This window comes from Bubalus kerabau, chromosome 20 (assembly GCF_029407905.1).
Source record: "Bubalus kerabau isolate K-KA32 ecotype Philippines breed swamp buffalo chromosome 20, PCC_UOA_SB_1v2, whole genome shotgun sequence".
NCBI lineage: Eukaryota > Metazoa > Chordata > Mammalia > Artiodactyla > Bovidae > Bubalus > Bubalus kerabau.
This window is the reverse complement of record NC_073643.1, coordinates 9,645,012-9,672,047: the sequence shown is the minus strand read 5'-3', so window position 1 is coordinate 9,672,047 and position 27,036 is coordinate 9,645,012. Positions and strand designations below refer to the sequence as shown.

The following is a 27,036-nucleotide window of genomic DNA, read 5'->3' as shown; positions in this document are numbered from 1 at the left end:
ATTTTACAAGGCGACCGCTGAGTGCTGAGGTGGCGGCTGGCAGAGAACTGTCGGCTTCCTGGGGTTGCCAACCCAGACCGACCGCAACTTCCCCAGAGGCTCCACGACCCCCAGCAGCTCCCGCTGCGGCCGCCGCCTCCGCGAACCTTGTGTGCGGACCAGCGGGCAGGCGGGCGGGCGCTCGCTCGCCGGCGTCGCGCTGACGTCACGCGCGCGCTGACGTCGCCTGCGGCCGCGGCCTCTGAAGCGGGTTGGGGCGCGGGGGGCGCCGAGTTTGACTAGTTTGGGGGGCCGCTGGGTGCCTGGCGCTGCTCCCGCCGCCCGCCGCGCCCCGCGAGCCGCGCCTCGGCCGGACCGAGCGCGTCCCGCCCGTTCCCGCGGGGCCCCGCTCTGGCGGCTGGGCGGCGCTCGGCGAAAGTTGGCCCCTCACTAGCGGGCAGGCGGGCGGGCGGGCGGCCGCGGCCATGGAGCCCCGCAGCATGGAGTACTTCAGCGCCCAGGTGCAGCAGAAGGACGTCGGCGGCCGCTTGCAGGTCGGACAGGAGCTGCTGCTCTACCTCGGCGCGCCGGGCGCCATCCCGGATCTGGAGGAGGACCTGGCCCGTCTGAGCAAGACGGTCGACGCTCTCACCGGCTGGGTGGGCTCGAGCAACTACCGGGTAAGCGGCGGCTGCGCGGCCTGGCGGGGCACGCCCTCTCCCGCCGGCCCTTTAATCCCGGACGTGCTCGGACGGCCGGGTGGGCCCCCGGGCGGCCCCGGGCACCTCTAGACTTGCCCCCAGCGGCGAGCCTGCCTCTCCAAAAGCTAGCGGGAGCCTACCTTCCCACCAAGACCAACTTTTTCCACGATTGTGAGCAGTGGCAAATTCAGTGATTACGTGACACCGTGTGGAGTTCCTTGGCACTAGGGCATTATGTTTCAACACCTATTTTAAAAAATTAGTGATCATTTACATGCGTAAAAGTGTAGCAGACCCTTTATTATACATTCGTACGTACCTGTGTAACACTACCCAGGGCGAGACGCAGGACAGGAAGATTCAGATTTTAAGTTCAAAAGAGATGTCAAGTTAATCCTTTTGAATTAGCATTTTTATCCTACTTAATCGCCTGGTTTCTTTTTTCTTGTGTAATTTTTTCTGTTTCTGGAAGGTTGTGCTTTTCGTGTCTAAAGCATCTTCAGAGGGTAATAAGGTGCCTGATTAAGTTTACCGTTAAATCTAGTGAAAAGAGTCTGACTTCATGGTATTATTTATTTGCTTTTCGTTTATAGTCGACGCAAAGCAATTGAACGCTCTGTGTCATTTTGTTTTACCGTAGTTAAGGACTGACTCGGATTTGAAACCGTGCCATGGCAGGTTAGCTGATACTGGCAAAAAATAAAAAGATGAGGTACAAGAAGGAATGAGTGTTTCAGAAGAGCCGGTAGTAGGCAGGTTGTAATGTAGCCACGTTGGGAGACCAGGTAAATTTTCTGTAATCAGCCTGTACTGTGGTTTTTAGCAGTAACTTTGCTTTCTAGTCTTCTGGTGGCAGTGTTGCTTTAAAATGCTGGTCCAAGCATCGTGTGGTTGAAGTGATTCTTCTTAGTAACAGATACTTATAACAGCGAATAGGCTGTACTTTGAAATCATTATCATCATAGAGAAGAAAGGGAAACTCTAAAATTATTATGCAGATTTAATGATGAAACTTAAGAGTTTTGGAAGGGTTTGACTTTTTACAAGGATAATAAACAGTTTGAGAATTAACCACCTCAGTGTTCCATTATATACTGCTTCTGTATTACTTTTGAAAACTTTGAGAAAAGTTAGTGTTTAAGGATACACCATTACTGTTTTGAGGATTAGTCTTGTTTCTTTGGAAGACACGACCTAAATTTACTTGCACTGTAGGAAGGGCATACGCACTTACGATAGTTGCTTTTGTGTGGTAGCCGAGGCTGCTGTAGAAAGTTGGCTCTTTGGTAACGCTTATGTCACCCCTATGCTGCCTGTGGTTGAATCGGCACTCCTCAGAGGTGCCATCAGTGAATGACAGTTGAGCAGTCCCATCTCCTGAAACATAGTCTTGGCTTCTGTGATTCCACAGTATCCTGCTTTTTCTTTGATGTCTCTGCCCAGAACTTCTACTCATTGCTTTGTTTTTCCTTTAACTGGTCCTTCCGAGTTAGATCCATCAGGGACCTGACTCAAGTTCGTATCTCTACTATACGTTCTCCCCGTGCTCCTCGGTAGACACTGTAGCCTGAGACAGTTTCAGAAATCGGGAGAGAACTCCCATAACCTCAGCTACAGACTTCCTTTTGTGCCCCTGTCACTCGACCTTTTCTATTATGGAAGTGAGCCTTTCTCACTTCTACCAGTTCCTCCACATGGGTATTGAAGGCATGTGTATCCATGCCCTCTTGTCTTCTCAAGGACATGAATTCATCAACTTGGATCTCTCCTGCCTGAATCATTATTCCTCTCCTTTCTACTGAATTCTATAAGACCTTTTCTGACATTGTTCGGGAGAAGGCATTCTAAATAGTTTATTTTAAATTTATATACTGAGTTACCAAGCTAAGTCATCATTTTTTACTGAAGGTACAATGACTATTGAAATCTTTTGAAAAAAAGTGTATCCGTTTTTTGAATATACACACAAATAGAAGTGTACTTAAATTTCAAATTATGCTGAACAAAATAAAGTTTTTCTTCGGATTTGTTAGTACTTCACAATTTGAGTGTCTTTAATAACATTCATTGCTTCAGTGAATTTGAGTGCATATACTTAATGCTAAGTATTATTCCAGATATTGAGAACCCACCTATAGACAAGACTAGAAAGGCTAATTCACTCAGCTTCAATTGGGTGTTAATTAAGGACCTACAATGTGCAGACACTCCTCTGGGCACTTGAGATACAGAAGGGGATGGCAACCCAGTCCATTATTCTTGCCTGAAGACCCATGGATAGAGGAGCATGGTGGACTATATATATAGTTCACGGGGTCACAAAGAGTCGGACACGACCGAGTGACTAACATTATTACATGAGGACCTACGATGTACAGATATTCTTCTTGGCACTGGGATACAAGAATGAAAAAATGACAGAAGTCCTTGCCTTTGTGTGCTTTGATTCTCGTGGGGGCTGAGGAATAAACAAGATAAATAACTGGAGTCTCTTCTGTGTTATATGATGATAAATGCTTTGGAGAAAAGCAGTGAAGGGAATAGAAGCATTGGGTAGGATGCAGATGTGCGAATTTTAAATTGTCGGTGAAGACCTCACTGAGGGGAGTGAGATTGCTGCTGTCATGGAGATCCTATTAGAAAGAGGAAGGCAGATGGGTATACAGATTCGTTCCATGTAATAAGTGCTTATGAATCATCTGATGTGAAAGAATGAGGCGAAGATGAGACTGTTTGGGATGTAAAGGAAGTGAGATGAGATTTGAGTACATTTAGGAAAGAAATATAGGAGTGAAGAATGCCTTTGGGCAGAGGAAACCACTTTGAGTACATTTAGGAAAGAAATAGGAGTGAAGAATGCCTTTGGGCAGAGGAAACCACAAATGCAGAGAACTTAGTTCTGCTGAGGAACATAAAGTAGGCCAGTGTGGCTAGAGTTTCCAAGTGAGTTGAGGTGTTCAAAGAGGTGAAACTGGGGAGGCAGGTAGAAAGAGCTGTATAGGATTTTATTCTAAATCATTAGAGGGTTTTTACTTAGAGGTTTGGCTGCTTTGTGAGGTGAGTGAAGTGAGGGAAGTCGCTCAGTCGAGTCTGGCTCTTTGTGACCCCATGGACTGTAGCCTACCAGGCTCCTCAGTCCATGGAATTTTCTAGGCAAGAGTACTGGAGTGGTTGCCATCTTTGTGAGGAGTGGACAGTTAAAGCAGCAAAAGAATCGGAGAGTTGGCTCAGGCTGGTTAGGTAACAGTGGCAGTACTTGAGAAGTGAGAGATTGGGGTGTGATTTAATGGTAGAGCCAACGGCATTGAGTATGAGGGTTGAAAGAGAGGAATTGGGGGTCACTGCATTGCTTAAGCACTAATAGAGGGTAGTGTTTACTGAAATGGGGAAGACTGAGAAAACAAGTCAGGTGAAGGAAGTAAAAAGTTAGGTTTGAGAAGGTGGTTTGACATCCAAGTTGAGATGTTAAACCAGCAGTTGGGATCTTCAGCTGAGTGGAGAAATCATTAATTGAAGGTTTAAAAATGTGTGGATAGGTATGTACATTATATAAAATATATATGCTCTGGCATTTGATTTTTGTAAGTCCTGTGATTTTCAGTTCAGTTCAGCTCAGTTGCTCAGTCGTGTCCGACTCTTTGCGACCCCATGAATCACAGCACACCAGGCCTCCCTGTCCATCACCAACTCCTGAAGTTCACCCAAACTCATGTCCATTGAGTCGGTGATGCCATCCAGCCATCTCATCCTCTGTTGTCCTGTTCTCCTCCTGCCCCCAATCCCGCCCAGCATCAGAGTCTTTTCCAATGAGTCAACTCTTGAGGTGGCAAAAAAGCTGAAACTGGAGTTTCAGCTTCAGCATCATTCCTTCCAAAGAACACCCAGGACCGATCTGCTTCAAAATGGACTGGTTGGATCTCCTTGCAGTCCAAGGGACTCTCAAGAGTCTTTTCCAACACCACAGTTCAAAAGCATCAATTCTTTAGCACTCAGCTTTTCTTCACAGTCCCAACTCTCACATCCATACATGACCACTGGAAAAACCAAATTTAAAAATGGTGTTATAGCAATAAAAATGTTCCTTGTAAAATGTAGTTAAATATGATAACCACCATTTAAAGAGCCCTTGGTGAGTACCAGGCATTGTCTCTGTGCTTTGTTTCCATTATCTCATTTAATCTTTAAGGTGGCCTTAGAAAGCCAGTACTGTTTACTCATTGTGTAGAAAAGATGTAAGTATTTTGGCTTAGGTCCTAGACCTGGTAAATTGGTAGAGTACTTGAACCAAGGGACATTAGAATTTTCCTTTCCTTTTCTGTACTTTGGTAAACCTCTTTAACATCCTGTCACTTGTCATCTCTACTCTTTTTTATTTTGTCTATCTGTAAATGTAATAAGTAGACTCTCAAAATGGGAAAAACACTAAATAGCATTTATATTATAACTGTGTAGTGCTGGGCTAGTAACATGCTAGGATTTCAAGTCTTTTCTTGTAATACAAAATCACAGCTCTTTTACCATCTGAAGGATGATGCCACCTTCCAGTGTTAGCAAAACCTTGATTGTATATCTTATAAACCATCAATTTCTTACAGTATACTATTTTTTTTGTTTGAAGTCTGTCTGTATATATGGATCTTGTCTTTTTCGCTTACCTGCCACATAGGAAGAACACCCAGGTTTTTAACTTTTTACTATTCACATTGTTCTTTTGCATTGTCACCTTATATGTGTGTATGAGAGTTCTGTAGGGTAGTGATTGTGAACCCTGTCCAATTTAGTGCCGCCTCTTTTTTTTTTTATTTTTTGGCTGTGCCATGTGGCATGTGGGATCTTAGTTCCCTGATCAGGGATCAAACACATGCCTCCTGCAATGAAAGTATGGTGTCTTAACCACTAGACTGCCAGGGAAGCTGCCAGCGCCCTCTTTTAATGCTCCCCCTTACAATCCTGAAATAAAGTTTATAGATAATACTCAATACACATCATTTTTAAAAATCCCCAGTATGTTCTCACTGTACTATAAAGGAAAATTACATATAGTTACAATAAGATAAAATTGTTTCAGTGTATAAATGTGCCAGCTATTTAGTATGTGGAAACTACAACGTAGGTGCTAATAGAACTTATTGTTATTCATTTGATCTTTGTTTCTAGATTTTTTTAATTTTAAAGAATAATATTTCTTCAGTTCATACTGATATTCAGATTCAAGACTGCAGTTTTTGCTGTTTTTATATATCTTCCATCTATATCTCCTTTTATCAACAGAAATTCTAAATAACATTGACAGTTTCTATTTGGCAGAGTTTTGTTTTTGTCTTTAGGGTATATCCCACTAGAGAGGGACAGTCAAATTGCTTTATTTTAGTCACTTGGAATAGTCTTCTGTGTGGTTATGCTGTTAATTGAGTATACATTTCAGTTTACTTGGGCTTTCCTGGTGGCTCAGATGGTTAAGAATCTACCTGCAGTGTGGGAGACCTAGGGTTGATCCCTGGGTCGAGAAGATCCCTAGAGAAAGCAATGGCAACCCACTCCAGTATTCTTGGCTGGAGAATTCTGTGGACAGAGGAGCCTGGGTGGGCTACAAAGTTCATGGGGTCTCAAAGAGTTGGACATGACTGAGTGACTAATACCCCATTATGTTTACTTATTTTATTTCATTTTCAATGAAATTAGTTATTGCTGCAAAGAAGGTATATTCAAAGTAGTCTGTTTTCTTTGTGACTTATACCCTATTCCCAGCCATAAAAATTTTTTTTCTGATTATCTTTCCATTGTTGTTATTTTTTAAACATTCATAACTATATCCCTTAATATTTGTAGCCCTCCGTAAAAAATTTCTTTTAATTAAAATTTTTTAATTGGAGGAAAATTGCTTTACAACATTGTGTTACTTTCTACTACGTGAATCAGCTATAAGTATACATATATTCCCTTGCTGTTGAGCCTCCCTTCCACCCCCAACCAGTAGTCCCCTTTTTAAATGTATATTAAATCTGTGTGTCTCCAACTTGCCTTTTTCACTTAATGCGTCTTGGAGGTCATTGCAGGCAAAAGTTGGGTAGCCCTCCGTTTTATTTGTGAAGTGCCCTAGTAGTCAGTAGTGGGGATGTACCCTAATTTTTTGAATCTGTCTCATACTGATGAATGTTTGGGTGGTTTCCAGTCTCTTGCATTAGTCTTTTCGTGTCTTCTCATCATTTTGCTGGTGTATCTTTAGGATAGATTCCTAAGTGAGCTCTTACTAAGAGTGCGTGTTTTTCCTGCTGATTTCAGATATTGCTTTCATCATCTACTAAATTTTGTGTATGAGTGTGACTGTGCACTTCCAGTTAAGTTTTTAATAGCTTTATTGATGTAATTCACATGTTACACAGTTCCCTCATTTCAGGTGCGGACCTCATTGTTTTTTAGTGTATTTGCAGGTATGCATGACCGTCAGCACAGTCGATTTTGGAGCATTTTCATTACCTCAAAAAAAACTCCTGTACCATTTAGCTGTTACCTCCCTACCCCCTACATCCACTAGCCCTAAGCACTACTCATCTACTTTCTCTCTGTTTGGATTTCTTTGTTCTGGACATTTCTGAGAAGTTGAATCACACAACATGTAACCATTTGTGTCTAGCTTTTTCACTCATCAGAATGTTTTCAAGGTTTGTCCATGTTGTAGCTTGTGTTGGTCATTACCCTGCTGTGTGCTTAGTCGCTCAGTCAGGTCCGACCCTTTGCAACTCCATGGACTGTAGCTCGCCAGGCTCCCCTGTCCCTAGGGATTCTCCAGGCAGGAGTACTGGAGTGGGTTGCCATGCCCTCCAGGGGATCTTCCCAACCCTCGTCCCCCGCGTGGCAGGCAGATTCTTTACTGTCTGAGTCACCATGAAGCCCATCAGTCATTACTGTTTATGGCCAAATTGTATTTGATTGCATGCATATACCACATTTTGTTTATTTACCAATCTGATGGCCATTTGGGCTTTTCTACCTTTGGGCTGTAATGAATGATGTATAATGACATTGGCATGCAAGCATCTATGTCCTGCTTTAATCCCTTTGGGTATATACCTAGGAGTGGAATTGATGAGTCCTCATTGTTTCTGCACCCACCCCCCAACTTTGTTGTTGTTGTTCAGTCGCTAAGTCGTGTTTGACTCTTTGTGACCCCATAGACTGCAGCGTGCCAGGCTCCTCTGTCCTCCTCTGTCTCCCGGAGTTCGTTCACATTCATGTACATTCAGTCAATGATGCTATCTAACCATCTCATCCCCTACTGCCCCCTTCTTTTGCCTTCAGTCTTTCCCAGCATCAGGGTCTTTTCCATTGAGTTGACTCTTCACATCAGGTGGCCAAAGTACTAGAGCTTCAGCTTCAGCATCTGTTGTTCCAGTAGATATTCAGGGTTGATCTCCTTTAGGATTGCCTGGTTGGATCTCCTTGCAGTCCAAGGGACTCTCCAGAGTCTCCTCCAGCACCACAATTCAAAAGCATTGATTCTTCAGCGCTCAGCCTTCTTTATGGTCCAACTCTCACATCCATACATGACTACTGGACAAACCATAGCTTTGACTAGATGGACCTTTGTCGGCAAAGTGGTGTCTCTGCTTTTTAATATCCTGTCTAGGTTTGTCAAAGCTTTTCTTCCAAGGAGCAAGCATCTTTTAATTTCATGGCTGCAGTCACTATCCAGTGATTTTTGGAGCCCAAGAAAATAAAATCTGTCACTGCTTCCACTTTTTCCTCTTCTATTTGCCATGAAATGATGGGACTAGATGCCATGATCTTAGTTTTTTGAATGTTGAGTTTGAAGACTTTTCACCCTTGTCTATCACCCTCATCAAGAGGCTCTTTTAGTTCTTCATTTTTTGCCATTAGAGTAGTATCATCTATATATCTGTGGCTGTTGATACTTCTTTCAGTCTTGATTCCAGCTTGTAAATCATCTAGCCATACACTTTAGGCTGTCTCTTTTTTCTTGTACCTCAGAGAGGGGTTTTCTCCTTTCCCCAGTGGTAAACTGCAGTTGCTTCTTCTTACCTTGCTGCCTCGTTTATGAGTAGTGGGGCTATTCTGTTTTCCTGGCCCAGCTTCAGTCTTAGGAACCCTCTGTCCCTGACCCTTAAGGTAAAGCTCTGTCAGAAATCCTGTCGTTCCTCACCTGGAGAGCTTTAACCACGAGAGCCCAGCGTGGTTTCCTGCTCCTGCCCTTGAAGTAGAAGGCTTTTTTTTTTTTCCCTTTTCTCTTAGTAGTTGTTAGTTTTTACCTCTGTCAGGAGGATAACAGTGTTTCTCTTTCCTTCTGTAGCTTCAAACTTTTGTTTCTTATAGGACAAGGAGCTGGAAAAGGTTTGTGATTTGCTTGCAGAGGTAGTTACTCCTTTCTACCAAGACCTGTAACTACCAAGAGACTTTCTCTGATCTCCCGCCCTGTTCTCAGTCTTAATTGTGAGTGTCTAGTGGAGGTTTGTGGAGAAGGCCTGCAAGTAGACTTGAACTCTCCTTGTGTCTGCCGCTAATAGGTTTCTGTATTTTCACGCTAACCCACACTCAGGTATTAACAAGGAGTTGAATATACCTGAATTCTTTTTACCCACTTGTACTGTGGCTTCATCTTATGTCCTCTTCCACGTGTGACCTACTGCTTATGTCTCATCTCTCCTTGGCATCTGTCTTTCCTTAAGATTTCAAGCTAGATGATGATTCTACAACCATAGCTTTCTAAATGGATTCAAGAATAGTTACGGTTTTGTAGATTATTTGGCTTTTTCTTGTTTACAGTGGGAGTGATCATTTTTCCCAGTTTCTTCATCCTAGACAGAAGCTGGAATTCCTCTGTAATGAAATGTGCTGTTTTTGCTTAAATGTTTCATTTAAGAAACATTTCAACATTACAGGAAAGTTGCAGATATAGTCCGTGATCTCCTGTGTACCCTTTACCTAATTCAGCAGTTATTAATATTTTGCCAAATAGGCCATATCACTATCTTCCTGTATTTGCATATTATTATTGTTATTGGCCATTTAAGAATAGCATGCCCTAAGCTTATGACTGTTCACCCTGAATATTTCACTGTCTTTTTTTTTAACTTGGTAATAGATGAAGAACTTTATGTCACAGTTACATACTGTTATACATCTGTAATTTGTATTCATTAAAATTTCTTTCTATCTGTAGGTGTCATTAATGGGATTGGAAATTTTAAGTGCCTTTGTGGACAGATTATCAACACGATTTAAGTCCTATGTAGCAATGGGTAAGTTCATTTTATTTACAAATTATTTTAGTGTTTCACATACTGACTTTTTCATAGTTTTTGTTTAACAGAATTAGTTCTCTGTAAATGCACAAATGTAATTGTATACAATTCAGAGATCTACTACTTAGTATTTTAATTTGCCGAGTCATGAAAGATTTTCAGTTCAGTTCAGTTCAGTTGCTCAGTTGTGTCTGACTTTTTGCGACCCCATGAATCACAGCACGCCTCCAGGCCTCCCTGTCCATCACCAACTCCCGGAGTTCACTCAGACTCACGTCCATTGAGTCGGTGATGCCATCCAGCCATCTCATCCTCTGTCGTCCCCTTCTCCTCCTGCCCCCAATCCCTCCCAGCATCAGGGTCTTTTCCAATGAGTCAACTCTTTGCATGAGGTGGCCAAAGTACTGGAGTTTCAGCTTCAGCATCAGTCCTTCCAGTGAACACCCAGGACTGATGGACTGGTTGTATCTCCTTGCAGTCCAAGGGACTCTCAAGAGTCTTCTCCAACACCACAGTTCAGAAGCATCAATTCTTTGGCCCTCAGTTTTCTTCACAGTCCAACTCTCACATCCATACATGACCACAGGAAAAACCATAGCTTTGACTAGATGGACCTTTGTTGGCAAAGTAGTATCTTTGCTTTTCAATATAGTATCTAGGTTGGTCATAGCTTTCCTTCCAAGGAGTAAGTGTCTTTTAATTTCATGGCTGCAGTCACCATCTGCAGTGATTTTGGAGCACAAAAAAATAAAATTTGACACTGTTTCCACTGTTTCCCCATCTATTTCCCATGAAGTGATGGGACCGGATGCCATGATCTTAGTTTTCTGAATGTTGAGCTTTAAGCCAACTTTTTCACTCTCCTCTTTCACTTTGATCAAGAGGCTTTTGAGTTCCTCTTCACTTTCTGCCATAAGGGTGGTGTCATCTGCATATCTGAGGTGATTGATATTTCTCCTGGCAATCTTGATTCCAGCTTGTGCTTCTTCCAGCCCAGCATTTCTCATGATGTACTCTGCATGTAAGTTAAATAAGCAGGGTGACAATATACAGCCTTGACGTACTGCTTTTCCTATTTGGAACCAGTCTGTTGTTCCATGTCCAGTTCTAACTGTTGCTTCCTGACCTGCATATAGGTTTCTCAAGAGGCAGGTCAAGTGGTCTGGAAGCCTATTTAAATAAATATGTTTCCTTTGAGACAAACACAAAAGCCAAAAAATTATCGAATATGCATCTAATAGATTTTTACTTCATATTTCAAAATTTTTTTACTGTAACTTTTACTTTTTTGTAACATATTAATAATTTACAACATAATTTGCAACACCACTTTTCAGCCTTATCTGTGGTGAAGGACCAGTTTTTTCATTGCTAGTCTATTGCAGACCAGTATTTTATAAAATACAGTACAAATAAATTATAGTGAAACGAAATGAAAAAAAATACAAGGCTCAGTTTTTATTGTGAGAGTCAACAAATGTAAAATTTACTTTGGTCATATTGTTTCCAAACCTTGTTTTAGAAACACTCACTGTCTTGACCACAAGAAGTTTGTGGACTGGCCCTGGGCTGCTGGCCGTGCTCTGACTGGCACGTGGGGTGTGTCTGCAGTCCAGAGTGCTGCGCCGCTGTCACGCTTGTGTATAGAATTAGGTGGCAGAGTGGGCTTGACTTGCCTTTTCAACCGAAGTGACCTTTGTGTGCCTTCTGGAGTGCTTCAGTGAGTGGATTTGTCCTATTATATAGAAATGTATTTAAGGATAGCCTCAGATGTTTGTGATTTCTTTTATGGATTCAGTTAATGCCTCACAGTGTACCATCACCCTTATTTTCAAATTATCTTTTGTCAGCTTCATGTTCAGTATACCACTCAATTCTGCCAATTTATGCCTTTATTTTTACTGCCTCTCCTTTCAATGGAAGTATCTTAGTAACTGTCCCTATCTGTATTATTTCCTTTTTAATCAATCAGATCAGATCAGTCGCTCAGTTGTGTCCGACTCTTTGCAACCCCATGAATCGCAGCACGCCAGGCCTCCCTGTCCATCACCAACTCCCTGAGTTCACTCAGACTCACGTCCATCGAGTCAGTGATGCCATTCCAGCCATCTCATCCTCTGTCTTCCCCTTCTCCTCCTGCCCCCAATCCCTCCCAGCATCAGAGTCTTTTCCAATGAGTCAACTCTTCGAGTGAGGTGGCCAAAGTACTGGAGTTTCAGCTTTAGCATCATTCCTTCCAAAGAAATCCCAGGGCTGATCTCCTTCACAATGGACTGGTTGGATCTCCTTGCAGTCCAAGGGACTCTCAAGAGTCTTCTCCAACACCACAGTTCAAAAGCATCCATGCTTCGACGCTCAGCCTTCTTCACAGTCCAACTCTCACATCCATACATGACCACAGGAAAAACCATAGCCTTGACTAGACGAACCTTTGTTGGCAAAGTAACGTCTCTGCTTTTGAATATGCTATCTAGGTTGGTCATAACTTTCCTTCCAAGGAGTAAGCATCTTTTAAGTTCATGGCTGCAGTCACCATCTGTAGTGATTTTGGAGCCCAGAAAAATAAAGTCTGACACTGTTTCCACTGTTTCCCCATCTATTTGCCATGAAGTGGTGGGACCGCATGCCATGATCTTCGTTTTCTGAATGTTGAGCTTTAAGCCAACTTTTTCACTCTCCACTTTGACTTTCATCAAGAGGCTTTTGAGTTCCTCTTCACTTTCTGCCATAAGGGTGGTGTCATCTGCATATCTGAGGTGATTGATATTTCTCCCGGCAATCTTGATTCCAGCTTGTGTTTTTTCCAGTCCAGCGTTTCTCATGATGTACTCTGCATACAGGTTAAATAAACAGGGTGACAGTATACAGCCTTGACGAACTCCTTTTCCCATTTGGAACCAGTCTGCTGTTCCATGTCCAGTTCTAACTGGTGCTTTCTGACCTGCATACAAATTTCTCAAGAGGCAGGTCAGGTGGTGTGGTATTTCCATCTCTTTCAGAATTTTCCACACTTTATTGTGATCCACACAGTCCAAGGCTTTGGCATAGTCAATAAAGCAGAAATAGATGTTTTTCTGGAACTCTCTTGCTTTTTCCATGATCCAGCGGATGTTGGCAATTTGATCTCTGGTTCCTCTGCCTTTTCTAAAACCAGCTTGAACATCAGGAAGTTCACGGTTCACATATTGCTGAAGCCTGGCTTGGAGAATTTTGAGCATTACTTTACTAGCGTGTGAGATGAGTGCAATTGTGCGGTAGTTTGAGCATTCTTTGGCATTGCCTTTCTTTGGGATTGGAATGAAAACTAATACCTGGTTCCAATTCAATCTTTGTATGAATAGCTTCTGAAAAGATGATTTTTGAAACTGTCAATCTCCTGGTTAAAATCCTATGATACATGTTAACATGTGTTACTTGCTTATGTCTTATCTTAAAGTAATTTGAATTAACATTTAGGAAATTTTACATAAAAATTCATATTTGCAGTTTGTCTTGAAAAATTGGCCAGTGCGGCAGCCCTGATCGTCTTTGTATTCCCACATACGAATATCTGCAGAAGCTCTACTGTAGCTTCCTCTTTGTCTGGGTCACGAGCTTTCCAGCCCTTAAGTTCCTGCCATCTCCTCTTGTCTCCTCATAACTGGAATCTTGGTTATAATACACAGGTTGGAATACTGCAGTTCTCGGATCTGGTTCGTTTTTGGTGTTTCTGGCACCTCCTTGACTGTAGGCATCTGAATTTGTGACTCCTGCCGTATTAGTTTTGCAGACAATATTTCAGACTTCAGAGTAATTCTGAGCATTCCATATCTCACTTACTTCTCACACATGACCAGATGTAGTTTGATGTATGTACTGACTGCTGGAATTTAGGTACTGTGGAAGTATTAGGACCAGAATCCTCATTTGCTGCCTCCCAGGACTATCCTGTTTTCAAAACTTACTTCTGATTTTGCTGTCCTTGGAGTTTCAGTCTTCTCAGCCCGTATGACTCTTCTCCACCTCAGCAGCCTTATTTATCTGTGATTGTCAGTAAATACTGTCCACTTTTGTTAATCAAAAACTTGCTCACTCTTGTTAGTTCTGGCTTAACTTGTTTATGCCTCTGCTATGCTGTTATTTCTTTTTCAAATCTTCTTTTCTCCAGGGTCCTTCCTTTCTGTTTTAATGATTTACTTCTGATTTCAGTATGTGGGAGTTTTTCAGATTAATCTCACCCAGTACTGAATTTTTCTTTACTTCATGATTCTATACCCTTAAAAATTAATTAATTACATTAAGTTGTTTTTGTTGGCTAGTGCTTTTTGTATATATTTCCCACATATCTACATAATCTTATGTGTATAGCTTTTTATCTGTCAATCTCTTACTCTCTTTGTTTACCCCTATGCATTTACTGTTAGTGTTGTTTTCACTTTAAACCCTAAGTGTTCATTATTGTTCTTAGTGAAACTTGAGCTTGTTATTATTTGAGAATCAGTGTGGTATAATAGGAATATTTAATCACAGTTTTGCTACCATTTATTGAATGCCCATTTTTTATCCATTTACTGGGCTTCTCTGCTTTACATAAATGAAAGATTATCCTCAAATAATTATTTCTAATTTGTGAGACAAATTACCTCTACAAGATAGGCTGTAGTGTATCTTTGTGTTCTTAGAGAAATATAGTACTAGACTAAGAATCCCAGAGTTGACTTGAATCTGCCTGCAATGCAGGAGACCTGGGGTCGATCCCTGGGTTGGGAAGAGCCCCTCGAGAAGAGAATGACTGCCTAGTCCACTATTCTTGCCTGGAGAATTCCACGTCGAACATGACTAAGCAACTAACACTTTCTTGTTTTACTCCATCTTAAATCTCAGCCAAACCATTTTAGAAGCCTTTCCTTGAAAGGAAATTGAATTCAGTTATGTTTTGGAGGGTTTTTTTTTTTATAACGTAACCTGTAACCTTGGGTATATGTAACTTGATATGAGTGATACTGTTTTTCTTTTGATACACTTAGGTTATTAACTATTGTTACAGATATTTTAAATCTTTTTATATTAATAGTGAAGTTTTAGGAAAATTGGGATCCATGGTCAGTTCTAGTACTAAAAAGAGTATGGACTCTATTAATGTAATTCATTAGTATATTTACATTTTCTTTTGTTACTAGATGTTTTATGGAAAAATTAAATGCTCAAACCTCCCCAAAACACAATTTAATTTAACACTGACCACCAACCTTGGTTGTTTTTTGTCTGTCCCCTACCTGCCACTCCCACCCTTGGCCATGCAGGTTGCAGGATCCTAGTTCCCCAACTGGGGATTGAACCTGGCCCCTTGGCAGTGAAAGCAGGGAGTCCTAACTACTGGACTGCCAGGGAACTTTATGAAAACAAGATCCAGTAAAGATATTTAAAGATATTTACAAATCTTAAACAGATAAGTTTTAATCCAAAATGATGTTGTAGAAAGTATTAGAGCAGTCAGGGTACATGGTCCTCAGCTTTGCATCGTGTAAATGGTTTGCATCTTATACAATGCTAAGAGAATGCTAAGAGAATAAAATAATACTAACAGCTATGCTTCCGTGTTTATACTAATAAAATATACTAACTCCTTTCATGTTTCACTGTCCAAATTCCAGTCTGTGATAAATGTATTTATTTGTTTAACAAGTTCTTTTTGAGAGTTTACAGAGTGAAAAGCTCTGTTTTGGATTCCCAGTGATTATTGATTGCATATGTTGAATAATAAATAATTTGGTGGTCATTATATACAGATCTGTAAGGAAGAGTGCTGACACTTCTGAATGCTTGTTATGGTCTTGGCACAGGTGCTTTTTACCAGTTTTCCTTATCCTCTCACTCGCCATGTGAGGTATAGACCTGGATCCCTCCTTATTTTACAGACGAGAAAATCTTTGAACTAAGGGAAGTTTCCTATCTTACGTAAACAAATAACCAGTAGAGCTAGAAATAAATCTTGTTCTCTTTGACTCCAAGAGTATATATATTAAAAAGGGATTCTAGTGCAAAATATTTATGAAATTTTGTTAATAGCTGTAAGTCTGAAGTTTATGTAGTGTGAAGTTTTTTGATTTTTTTGTTTATATTTTATAAATTTTAGTTTTTAAATTGAAGTGAGCCCCTGTTTGAGTCAATTTTTTTTTTTTGACTGCGGCTTAGGAGATCTCAGCTCTCCCACCAAGGATAAAACCCTGCAGTGGAAGCAAGTAGTCTTAACCACTGGACCACCAGGAAAATCCTTTTATTTTCTCTTTGGAGTTAAACTCAACCACTCAGGAATGATGTGTCTATTTTATTTTTCCCATTATTGTCATGTGGTTGTTAATACACATACACACACACACCACCTCAGGTACAAATAAATGGAATTAATTATGACCGTGGCCTAGAAGATTACTTAAATCCTGGTTTTCACTACTTGCTACTTGTGTGACCTTGATCCAGGTACTTAAAATGCCTCTGGACCTTCTTCATCCAGTGGACCTACTCTATTTCATAGGGTTGTTATGAGGATTAAATGAGATAATTCAGTGCTTCAATTCAGTTCAGTCGCTCAGTCGTGTCAGACTCTTTGTGACCCCATGAACCGCAGCTCTCCAGGCCTCCCTCTCCATCACCAACTCCCAGAGTCTACCCAAACTCGTGTCCGTTGAGTCGGTAATGCCATCCAACCATCTCATCCTCTGTCATCTCTTTCTCCTCCTGCCCTCAATCTTTCCCAGCATCAGGATCTTTTCCAATGAGTCAGCTCTTTGCATCAGGTGGCCAAAGTATTGGAGTTTCAACTTCAACATCAGTCCTTCCAAAGAACACCCAGGACTGATCTCTTTTAGGATGGACTGGTTGGATCTCCTTGCAGTCCAAGGGACTCTTAAAAGTCTTCTCCAACACCGCAGTTCAAAAGCATCAATTCTTCAGCGATCAGCTTTCTTTATAGTCCAACTCTCACATCCATACATGACTACTGGAAAAACCATAGCCTTGAATAGACAGACTTTTTGTCTCTGCTTTTGAATATGCTATCTAGGTTGGTCATAACTTTCCTTCCAAGCAGTAAGTGTCTATTACTTTCATGGCTGCAGTCACCATCTGCAGTGATTTTGGAGCCCAAAATATAAAGTCAGCCACTATTTCTACTGTTTCCCCATCTATTTGCCATGAAGTGATGGGACTGGATGCCATGATCTTTGTTTTCTGAATGTTGAGCTTTAAGCCAGCTTTTTCACTCTCCACTTTCACTTTCATCAAGAGGCTTTTGAGTTCCTCTTCACTTTCTGCCATAAGGGTGGTGTCATCTGCATATCTGAGGTGATTGATATTTCTCCCGGCAGTCTTGATTCCAGCTTGTGCTTCTTCCAGCCCAGCATTTCTCATGATGTACTCTGTATATAAGTTAAATAAGCAGGGTGACGATATAAGCCTTGACGTACTCCTTTTCCTATTTGGAACCAGTCTGTTGTTCCATGTCCAGTTCTAACTGTTGCTTCCTGACCTGCATACAGATTTCTCAAGAGGCAGGTCAGGTGGTGTGGTATTTCCATCTCTTTCAGAATTTTCCACAGTTTCTTGTGATCCACACAGTCAAAGGTTTTGGCATAGTCAGTAAAGCAGAAATAGATGTTTTTCTGGAACTCTCTTGCTTTTTTGATGATCCAACAGATGTTGGCAATTTGATCTCTGGTTCCTCTGCCTTTTCTAAAACCAGCTTGAACATCTGGAAGTTCACAGTTCACATATTACTGAAGCCTGGCTTGGAGAATTTTGAGCATTACTTTACTAGTGTGTGAGATGAGTGCAATTGTGTGGTAGTTTGAGCATTCTTTGGCATTGCCTTTCTTTGGGATTGGAATGAAAACTGACCTTTTCCAATCCTGTGGCCTCTGCTGAGTTTTCCAAATTTGCTGGCATATTGAGTGCAGCACTTTCATAGCATCATCTTTTAGGATTTGAAATAGCTCAACTGAAATTCGATCACCTCCACTAGCTTTGTTCATAGTGATGCTTCCTAAGGCCCTCTTGACGTCACATTCCAGGATGTCTGGCTCTAGGTGATTGATCACACCATCGTGATTATCTGGGTCATGAAGATCTCTTTTGTATAGTTCTTCTGTGTATTCTTGCCACCTCTTCTTAATATCTTCTGCTTCTGTTAGGTCCATACCATTTCTGTCCTTTATTGAGCCCATCTTTGCTTGAAATATTCCCTTGATATCTCCAATTTTCTTGAAGAGATCTCTAGTCTTTCCCATTCTGTTATTTTCATCTATTTCTTTGCATTGATCGCTAAGGAAGGCTTTCTTATCTCTCCTTGCTATAGTACATAGTAATATCTAGCATTTATTAAACGTTTTGTTTTGTCTCTGTCTGTCCAAGGCTGTCAGAACCAGAGTCCCACAGTAGCCGGTTTTGTAGATGTGGGAGAACTTCTCTAGTGTTAACAATATATGTCTAAGCAAGATGAGAAGAATTCGGACTTTGCTAGTGGCCCATTGGCTAGGACTGCCCTCCAAATACAGGGGACCCAGTTTCGATCCCTGGTCAGGGAACTAGAGGCTACATGCAGCAACTAAAGATCCTGCATGCCACAGCTAAGACCCAGCACAGCCAAATAAGTAAATAAGTTTAAAAAAATTTAAAAAAGATGAGAAGGATTTATATTGTTTCAACTGACAGATACTTCAGTTGCCTCATGATTAGGCTTATGATTTTTATTATGGCAAAGATTTTGTTTCCTTAAATAATCATTTCCTTGATTAAGCTTAGATATTTGGATGATCATTCCATTTTGCATGGTTGGCTTTTCATTTTCTTCCAAAAAGGATGTGTTTCTTCTTCCCTTAAATGTTGTTAATCATCATTATATCAATTCTGATTGTTGCACTGTAGACAGTGTTGCATTGTAGACTACGTTGGCATCACATTAGCTACACATTTAATTGTATGTCTGTAAATAACTAGAGTAATTAGGCTTCAGCCTCTATGGCCTCAGAGAAAGGAACGCTGTAGCTGTAAGATCACAGTAAAAACAAAAGAAGTTAATATCTGTGCTTTTGAACCTGTAGGCTGATGGGAGCAGTAGGGGACCCATTTGATGCTCACCCAGTGTCCCTCACTTTCTGAGTTGTTTATATGTATCTCAGTAATCTGAGGTGAGTACTGCTCCAGACATTTATGGGTTGAGGAGATAAAGACAAAAAGATTAAGTAGTTTGGTCACACACCTGATATCACCACACTAAGTGATAGTGGTAACTTGCTGCTGCTGCTGCTAAGTCACTTCAGTCGTGTCCAACTCAGTGCGACCCCATAGACGGCAGCCCACCAGGCTCCCCCGTCCCTGGGATTCTCCAGGTAAGAACACTGGAGTGGGTTGCCATTTCCTTCTCCAATGCATGAAAGTGAAAGTGAAGTCACTCCATCATGTCTGACTCTTAGCAACCCTATAGACTGCAGCCTACCAGGCTCTTCCGTCCATGGGATTTTCCAGGTAAGAGTACTGGAGTGGGGTGCCATTGCCTTCTCCAAGTGGTAACTTAAGGGATTACAAAAATATAATTTTGACTATGAGGTGTTTTTACCCTATGGGCTGACTACAGCCCATAACTTCAGTTCTAGCCACCCTCCCATTTGCTCCTTCCCCATCCTCAATAGGTATGATTTCTTCACGGTGCTTTGTTGAGTTATAGTTATGGAAGCCTGTCCATGAAAACTCTGCAGGAATGGACTCTAACCTGCCTTTCCAGCCGTCTTTCTTGGAATAGTGCCAGAGGCTTGGATATAGTAGAGAAGGACCTCAGTCTCATGGACCAGGCTTTTTTTTTTTTTGTCATTTGAGTAATACATTGTACATATAGAAGAATACATATCAAGCATGTACAGTTTAAGGAATAATTGTAAAACCAACAACTGTCTATGCCCAGGTCAAAAAACTAGAACTCTACCAGTTCCTTATAAGTGCTTTCCTGTTGACACCTCCCACTATTTACCAGAGGTGACTATTGTCATGACCTTGGGATAATCATTCCCTTGCTGCTCTATAGCACTTAACCATCTATATGAATCTCTAGACAGAATAATAGTAAGTTTTGCCTGTTTTTTGAATATTATTAAGTGGATATCATACCGTATGTATTCTTATGAAACTTTGCTTTTCAGTTATTTTTGTTTGGAGTCATGGAGAACTTGAAACAGTTTGCTTCATAACTTTTCATTATGGAAATAATTGATGTCTGTAATTTTGTAAAGTACAGTTCATAAATGGAGATGAATTATAAATATTTATTCTTTTCTCTCCTCATTTCTCTAGTTATTGTAGCTTTAGTAGACAGAATGGGAGATGCCAAAGACAAGGTTCGAGATGAAGCTCAGACTCTGATACTGAAGTTAATGGATCAGGTAGCACCACCTATGGTAAGCCTGCATTTTAAAGTTCAGATTCTGCTCATTGATGATTAACTAACAGTAAAGATAGGTGGTAATCACAGCAAGTCAGTAAAGCCCCAGGGATGTGAAACTTAGAATTTTAAACAGTGAATTATTGCTAATGCTTTAAGGACATTGAAATTTTTAAAAAGTTGTCAGTATTTAACTGCTTGATTTTTTTGGTTTTCTTTTTCTTATTTTCTGCTCTTTAATGCTTTTTCAGAAAGCTAACTTACAGATTTCAGTGATTTGACAGTGTACTGATTATATTATTTGTTAGAATTTTCTGGTTTTCACTACCTGCAAATTATATTGGTGTTCAGTGAGGGTTATATGAGTTTCTGAAACCCTTACTGAGACAGGGAGAAAATTTTTATTGTGACAAGTGGTTGCTAGTTATATAAGGCATATGTTAGATGATAGTACCTGTGTTTTATGAATGTGGTAGAAAAAAATTGGTCTTATGGATGTATTTTGAAAAAGGAGTAAAGTGACATGTAAACAAATATTTAAAGAGTAGCTCACTTTTAGTGGGAAAAAAATCAGTTTACAAAATATACAATGATATTGTGTTATTTAAAATACAATATAAGAATTGTATTATGTATATTTTATTTAAAAAATCTGGAGAATTGAGTTGTAAAAGTAGACTTCCTCTGTTTTTTTATACCCTAGAATATAAAGATATAAATATGTATATAAGTCCTTATTTATAACTTGGTGAGTATCCTTTGACGCTTGCTTAGCAATTCGAATTTTAACTTGTTTTTGACATGCTATTGTTACAATGAGTGCTATAAAGAGTATCCTTATGTCTTTGGACATAAACGTAAGTGTAGAGAAGTGTTCTGACATGGTGTTAATAGGTCAGGTTATTCACATTTAAGACTTTTTTTTTTTTGTAAACTTGTAAGTTACTCTCCAGAAAATTTGGCAGAGAGAAATAATATTAGTAGAAATTGAATACAGAGTCCAGGGAGAATAGAGTCCAGGAAGAGGCATTTGTATGTATGTATGTGTGAAAGTTTGTATATATGTGTGTATGTACACATTAGTCAGTGGTAAGGGTGGTGTTTCTTAAATGTGGAGAAAAGACTGATTGGGACACTTGGCTATATGTTTGGGAAAACAAAGCTTAATTCCTTCTTATAACAAACCCATGTAATTGTTTTTGATTGTTTGTATAGGTTTATCTACGCTTTTTCAAAAAGAAAAGATTACTGGGTGGGTAGCAATAGAATGATTTGCCCAAATCTGTTTCTGTATTTGGATCCAGTGTTAAGAGGAAAACAGCCTGAATTATAAAATGTTGACAAAGCCTATTCCTTGTGACAGTCTGTACTAGTTGCTAGGCAACATTGGACCTTTTAAATGCTGACAGTACTCCAGGGCTTATAATGGTAGCATTGTTACTGACGGTTTCTAAAGCTTAGAGGAATTTCTGTGTCCTTGGAAGTTCTAAGGTTTTTAGGTATTAGACACAGTTTTTCCAAGAAGAATTGAAATCTAAAGTGAAAGATAGAAAATCAAAATTTAAAATGTGATTAAGATATTAAAAATGGGTGAGAGCAGCATCAGTGCAAATTTGGCTTAGAAAAGCTTGCAGAGAAGTGAACAGTCCATGGGAAGGTTTAGCTGTCAGTAAGGCTGGTAGTACGTTCGAGAATAGATAAAAGATTATAACATGAGTAATTTAATTTTTTGTTATACATGTTTACTTTTCTTTCAAATAGTACATTTGGGAACAGTTGGCCTCTGGTTTTAAGCACAAGAATTTTCGATCTCGAGAAGGCGTGTGTCTGTGTCTTATTGAAACATTAAACATGTAAGTTTTATGATTATTGGAATATGTTTTTCATTTTTCTAGAAAAAACAATGTATCGATTTCACAAAGCACAAGGAAAGCTATAGAAATAACAGATTTTAAATAGTTGATAGTTGTTAATTCATCTCTGGCACCAGCATTTTTATCTTATTTGATAGCTTTATCTGCTAATTTTTTTGTGTGTAAGTTCTCTCTCATGTTGTTAATTAAAAATTATTAGTCACTGATAAGTTTCTCTTTTTCTCTTTCGTATGTTAGTGGTTGCCACCCGAAATGGATGGTCATATAACAAATATGCTGGTAGAATTTAGAATCTACTTCTGTTCTGGACCCAGTTTGGAGTTTTCTTTAACTCTGTGGTATTTTAGCTGTTGTAGCCAATTTCCCCAGCCCCCTTTTGCCAGTTGGCCCTAGGCTTTCTAGAGCAGTGCAAGTGGTTACCAAAATCATGGACTGAGTAAGACTCCCCCAGGTAATCAGACAGTGCAGCTGGCAACAGTGTGCAGAGATCTGACAGCATAGATGCTGCAGAGCTCCAGTCTGAAGAAATTGTGAACTAAAGCATTTGTTCTCTTTCTGGATTAGTTTTTTCAAGTTCTGTGGAGCAAGATAGGTAGTGTGTAGGAGCTTTCAATTTTTCCTGTAGTGTTACTTCCTTTTCTCTAACTATACCTTTGTTTTATTTCTTTTACTCCTCTATGGTCCTTTCTGCCATCTAGAGCTTGTAAGTGCATTCAGTCCGCACAGCTTTTGTGGTTTTTGGCTCCCTTGTCGTTTGCTTTCAACCCATGACCTCATCAAAATATTAGTAAGCATAAATAAATATCTTTTAATTTACTTATTTTAGTGGAATGCCGAATGCCAATTTGTGTAAGACCCAGAGTCTAAAAAAAAAAAAAATCAGTATTTTAACACAAAAGTTCAAATTTTCTGAGTGATTGATAGGTTGCTAGGTTTAAGACTGCCATTGGTTGAACATTTTGCTCCGTTGGATCATGTGTTGACAGTTTTCATTGTCAGTCATGATTATTCAAGTTTCCATATCTCACATTGTTTAGGATTAGTTTTTGCTTGTGTCTCATACTTTTCATGTTTGAATGATGTATGCTCATGCTCTCCACCATATTTGTCTTATTGAGACAGACAAGAAGAAAGTATAACAGTATTTTGTTTACTGTTTAATTAAAACCAAATTCTCTTTACTTTTTTTTTTTTTCAAATTATATTTAGTTTTGGGGCTCAGCCACTAGTCCTCAGCAAGTTGGTACCACATTTGTGTATCCTGTTTGGAGATTCCAACAGTCAGGTAAAATTTTATTTATATTCAAGCACTAAATTTACAGTCAGTTTTTTTTTGCCACCTCTTGTTTTCTAGTGCTCTTATTCCATGTTTAAAAAAGAAGAGAGAGGGTTGAAGGGGGGTGGTAAAATCAAGATTCCACTTCATTTTTTTTTTTTTTTTTTTCAAACTCCACCACATTTAGTTTTTAAGAACATGTTTTATTCACAATGTCACTTAAGTTTGTTAGCTGTTTGGCTAGTATTAAGGGTAGATGGGACTTAAAGGATAATTCTTAAGTTGGAAAGTTTGAGTAACAAAGATCCTGGACACCCTTCTGTAGTGTCCCTTCTATGAGCTAATTGTGAGGATACATTGTCAGCTTCCTTTTCATTCCTGCATAATTTTTGCAACAGTCATAACCCTGCTTGTGCCCGTGGTATATCACTTGCTGGAGATTTCATGCCCCGAGCCACAAATACTATAGACATAGTACAGGAATGTGCTCTGGAACTTGTCCCTGTGGTGGGGTTGAATCTTGACTGTAACTCTTTTAGCGCAGCTTGGGCGTTTGGAATGACCCTGAGCTAGGTTTCCCTGCTTTTAGGCCCTTGCTCTTCCTACAGAGGTTTGTAGAGAGTTCTCCTGTCTGTTTATTTCCCCTTCTGCAGTGAGCTGTGCAGAGGAACTAAGAGCTGTCTTCCACATTCCTGTGTTTAGGCCGCATTTATTTTTTCTTTTCATTGTGGTAAAATATTCAAAACATAAAATTTACCATTTCAGCCATTCTTAAGTGTCGAGTTAGTTCACTGGCAGTGAATGCACTGACACTGTCGTGCAGCCATCACCACCAGCCATCTGCAGAGCTTTTCCATCTTCCAGCTGTCACACGGCGACTCCACATTCCCCCAGTCCCTCAGCTCCTGGCAGCCATGTTTTACTTTCTCTCCGTATGAATTTGACCAGTCATCATGTGGAACCATATGATATTTATCCTTTTGTATCTGGCATATTTCACTTAGCATAATGTCTTCAAGGTTCATCCATGTTGTAGCGTGTGTCAGAATTTCCTTCTTTTGCTTTCTAAGGCTGACTACTATACACCACATCTTGTTTATCTATTCATCCACGGATAGATATTTGGGTTGTTTCCCCTTTTTGGCTATTGTGAATAATAATGCTGTCAACATTGGCGTATAATTTTCTGTTTGAGTTCAGGCCACATTTCTAAAAGGCAGTTTTATTCCAAGAAAATGTTAACTGTGATAATGATTTGTATTATCAGTTCTTTACACAATCTTATTACAAATAGAAGCTTTTTTAAAAGTCACATTTATTTAGATGCTTCTTAGATTTCTGTAAAACTTTTACAAGGTTTCTCTAGACATTTCTAGATAGGTTGTCTTGGTTTTTATTAATGACCTAACGTAATCTCCCAGGCATTTAAAGACATTAAAACCAACTTGGAGCTTCAAGTTGGTCCGTGAATGTAATGTTATCTGGAGGTAAAGTATTTTATTGTACCTTGTATTTTTTTTTTTTAAGTTCTGAATTATTTGGCAGGTTAGAGATGCTGCAATATTGGCTATGGTGGAGATTTATAGACATGTGGGAGAGAAAGTGAGAGTGGACCTTTATAAGAGAGGAATTCCCCCTGCTAGGTAAGTATTACTAAATATATTTTTTTGTCACTGGTTTTAAAGGTTTTAATTTCATGTGCTTATTTAAAATAGGTTTAATTTTCTGGACTGCCATCATATTCAAAATATATAAAAGGATACATAGGTCAGTTCAGGTCAGTTGCTCAGTCATGTCCTAGTCTTTGTGACCCCCCACTGCAGCACGCCAGGCCTCCCGGTCCATCACCAACTCCCATAGCTTGCTCAAACTCATGTCCATAGGGTTGGTGATGCCATCCAACCATCTCATCCTGTGTTGTCCCCTTCTCCTCCTGCCTTCAATCTTTCCCAGCATCAGGGTCTTTTCAAATGAGTCAGCTCTTTGCTGGCCAAAGCTTGGAGTTTCAGCTTCAGCATCAGTCCTTCCAATGAATATTCAGGACTGATTTCCTTTGGGATGGACTGGTTGGATCTCCTTGCAGTCCAAGGGACTATCAAGAGTCTTCTCCAACACCACAGTTCAAAAGCATCAGTTTTCGGCGCTCAGCTTTGTTTATAGTCTAATTCTCACATCCATACATGACCACTGGAAAAACCATAGCCTTGAGTAGACAGACTTTGTTGGCAAAGTAATGTCTCTGCTTTTCAATGTGCTGTCTAGGTTGGTCATAACTTTCCTTCCAAGGAGTAAGCGTCTTTTAATTTCATGGCTGCAGTCACCATCTGCAGTGATTTTGGAGCCCCAAAAATAAAGTCAGCCACTGTTTCCACTGTTTCCCCCCCGCCCCCATCTATTTGCCATGAAGTGATGGGACCGGATGCCATGATCTTAGTTTTCTGAATGTTGAGCTTTAAGCCAACTTTTTCACTCTCCTATTTCACTTTCATTAAGAGGCTCTTTAGTTCTTCTTCACTTGTGGCCATAAGGGTGGTGTCATCTGCATATCTGAGGTTATTGCTATTTCTCCCAGCAGTCTTGATTCCAGCTTGTGCTTCAACCAGCCCAGCATTTCTCATGATGTACTCTGCATGTAAGTTAAATAAGCAAGGTGACAATATACAGCCTTGACATACTCCTTTTGCTATTTGGAACCAGTCTGTTGTTCCATGTCCAGTTCTAACTGGTGCTTCCTGACCTGCATACACGTTTCTCAAGAGGCAGGTCAGGTGGTCTGGTATTCCCATCTCTTTCAGAATTTTCAAGTTTATTGTGATCCACACCATCAAAGGCTTTGGCATAGTCAATAAAGCAGAAATAGATGTTTTTTCTGGAACTCACTTGCTTTTTTGATGATCCAGCAGATGTTGGCAATTTGATCTCTGGTTCCTCTGCCTTTTCTAAAACCAGCTTGAACATCTGGAAGTTCACGGTTCACATATTGCTGAAGCCTAGGTTGGAGAATTTTGAGCATTACTCTGCTAGCCTGTGAGATGAGTGCAATTGTGCAGTAGTTTGAGCATTCTTTGGCATTGACTTTCTTTGGGATTGGAATGAAAACTGACCTTTTCCAGTTCTGTGGCCACTGCTGAGTTTTCCAAATTTGCTGGCATGTTGAGTGCAGCACTTTTGCAGCAGCATCTTTTAGGATTTGAAATAGCTCTCTTCAATAAATAGTGATGTGAAAGTGGGATTTCCACATGTAGTAGAATAAAGTTTAACTTCTTCCTCATACCACATCCCAAAATTAACTCAAAATGCATCACAGAACTAAGTGTAAAATGATAAAACTTATAGAGAATGCTAGGCAATGGTTTCTTATATGTCACACCAAAAGGATAAGCAACCAAAGGAAAAAAATAAGCTGCACTTCATCAAAATTAAAAACTTGTGCTTCAAGGGACATCATCAAGAAATCGAAAAAAAGACCCACATAATGGGAAAAATATTTACAAATAATACATCTCATAAAAAACATGTGTCCCAAGTATATGAAGAA

The 27,036-nt window shown here is 40.1% G+C and overlaps 1 protein-coding gene across 16 annotated transcripts in view; it reads left to right on the top strand.

Annotated features, from left to right (window-relative positions):
• Nucleotides 1-204: 204 nt before the first annotated feature.
• CLASP2 (cytoplasmic linker associated protein 2) overlaps nt 205-27,036 on the top strand; it is a 180,761-nt gene continuing 153,929 nt past the window's right edge. For 13 of the 16 annotated variants that reach the window (XM_055557781.1, XM_055557776.1, XM_055557783.1 and 10 more), the window contains exons 1-6: nt 206-659; nt 9,859-9,937; nt 20,261-20,364; nt 22,110-22,201; nt 23,432-23,507; nt 25,044-25,141. In XM_055557781.1, coding sequence (XP_055413756.1) covers nt 465-659; nt 9,859-9,937; nt 20,261-20,364; nt 22,110-22,201; nt 23,432-23,507; nt 25,044-25,141 — 644 coding nt within the window. In that variant the 5' untranslated portion in view covers nt 206-464. Of the gene's footprint in view, nt 660-9,858; nt 9,938-20,260; nt 20,365-22,109; nt 22,202-23,431; nt 23,508-25,043; nt 25,142-27,036 lie in introns of all 16 variants that reach the window. The other 3 variants (XM_055557784.1, XM_055557778.1, XM_055557773.1) reach the window with 2 other exon arrangements.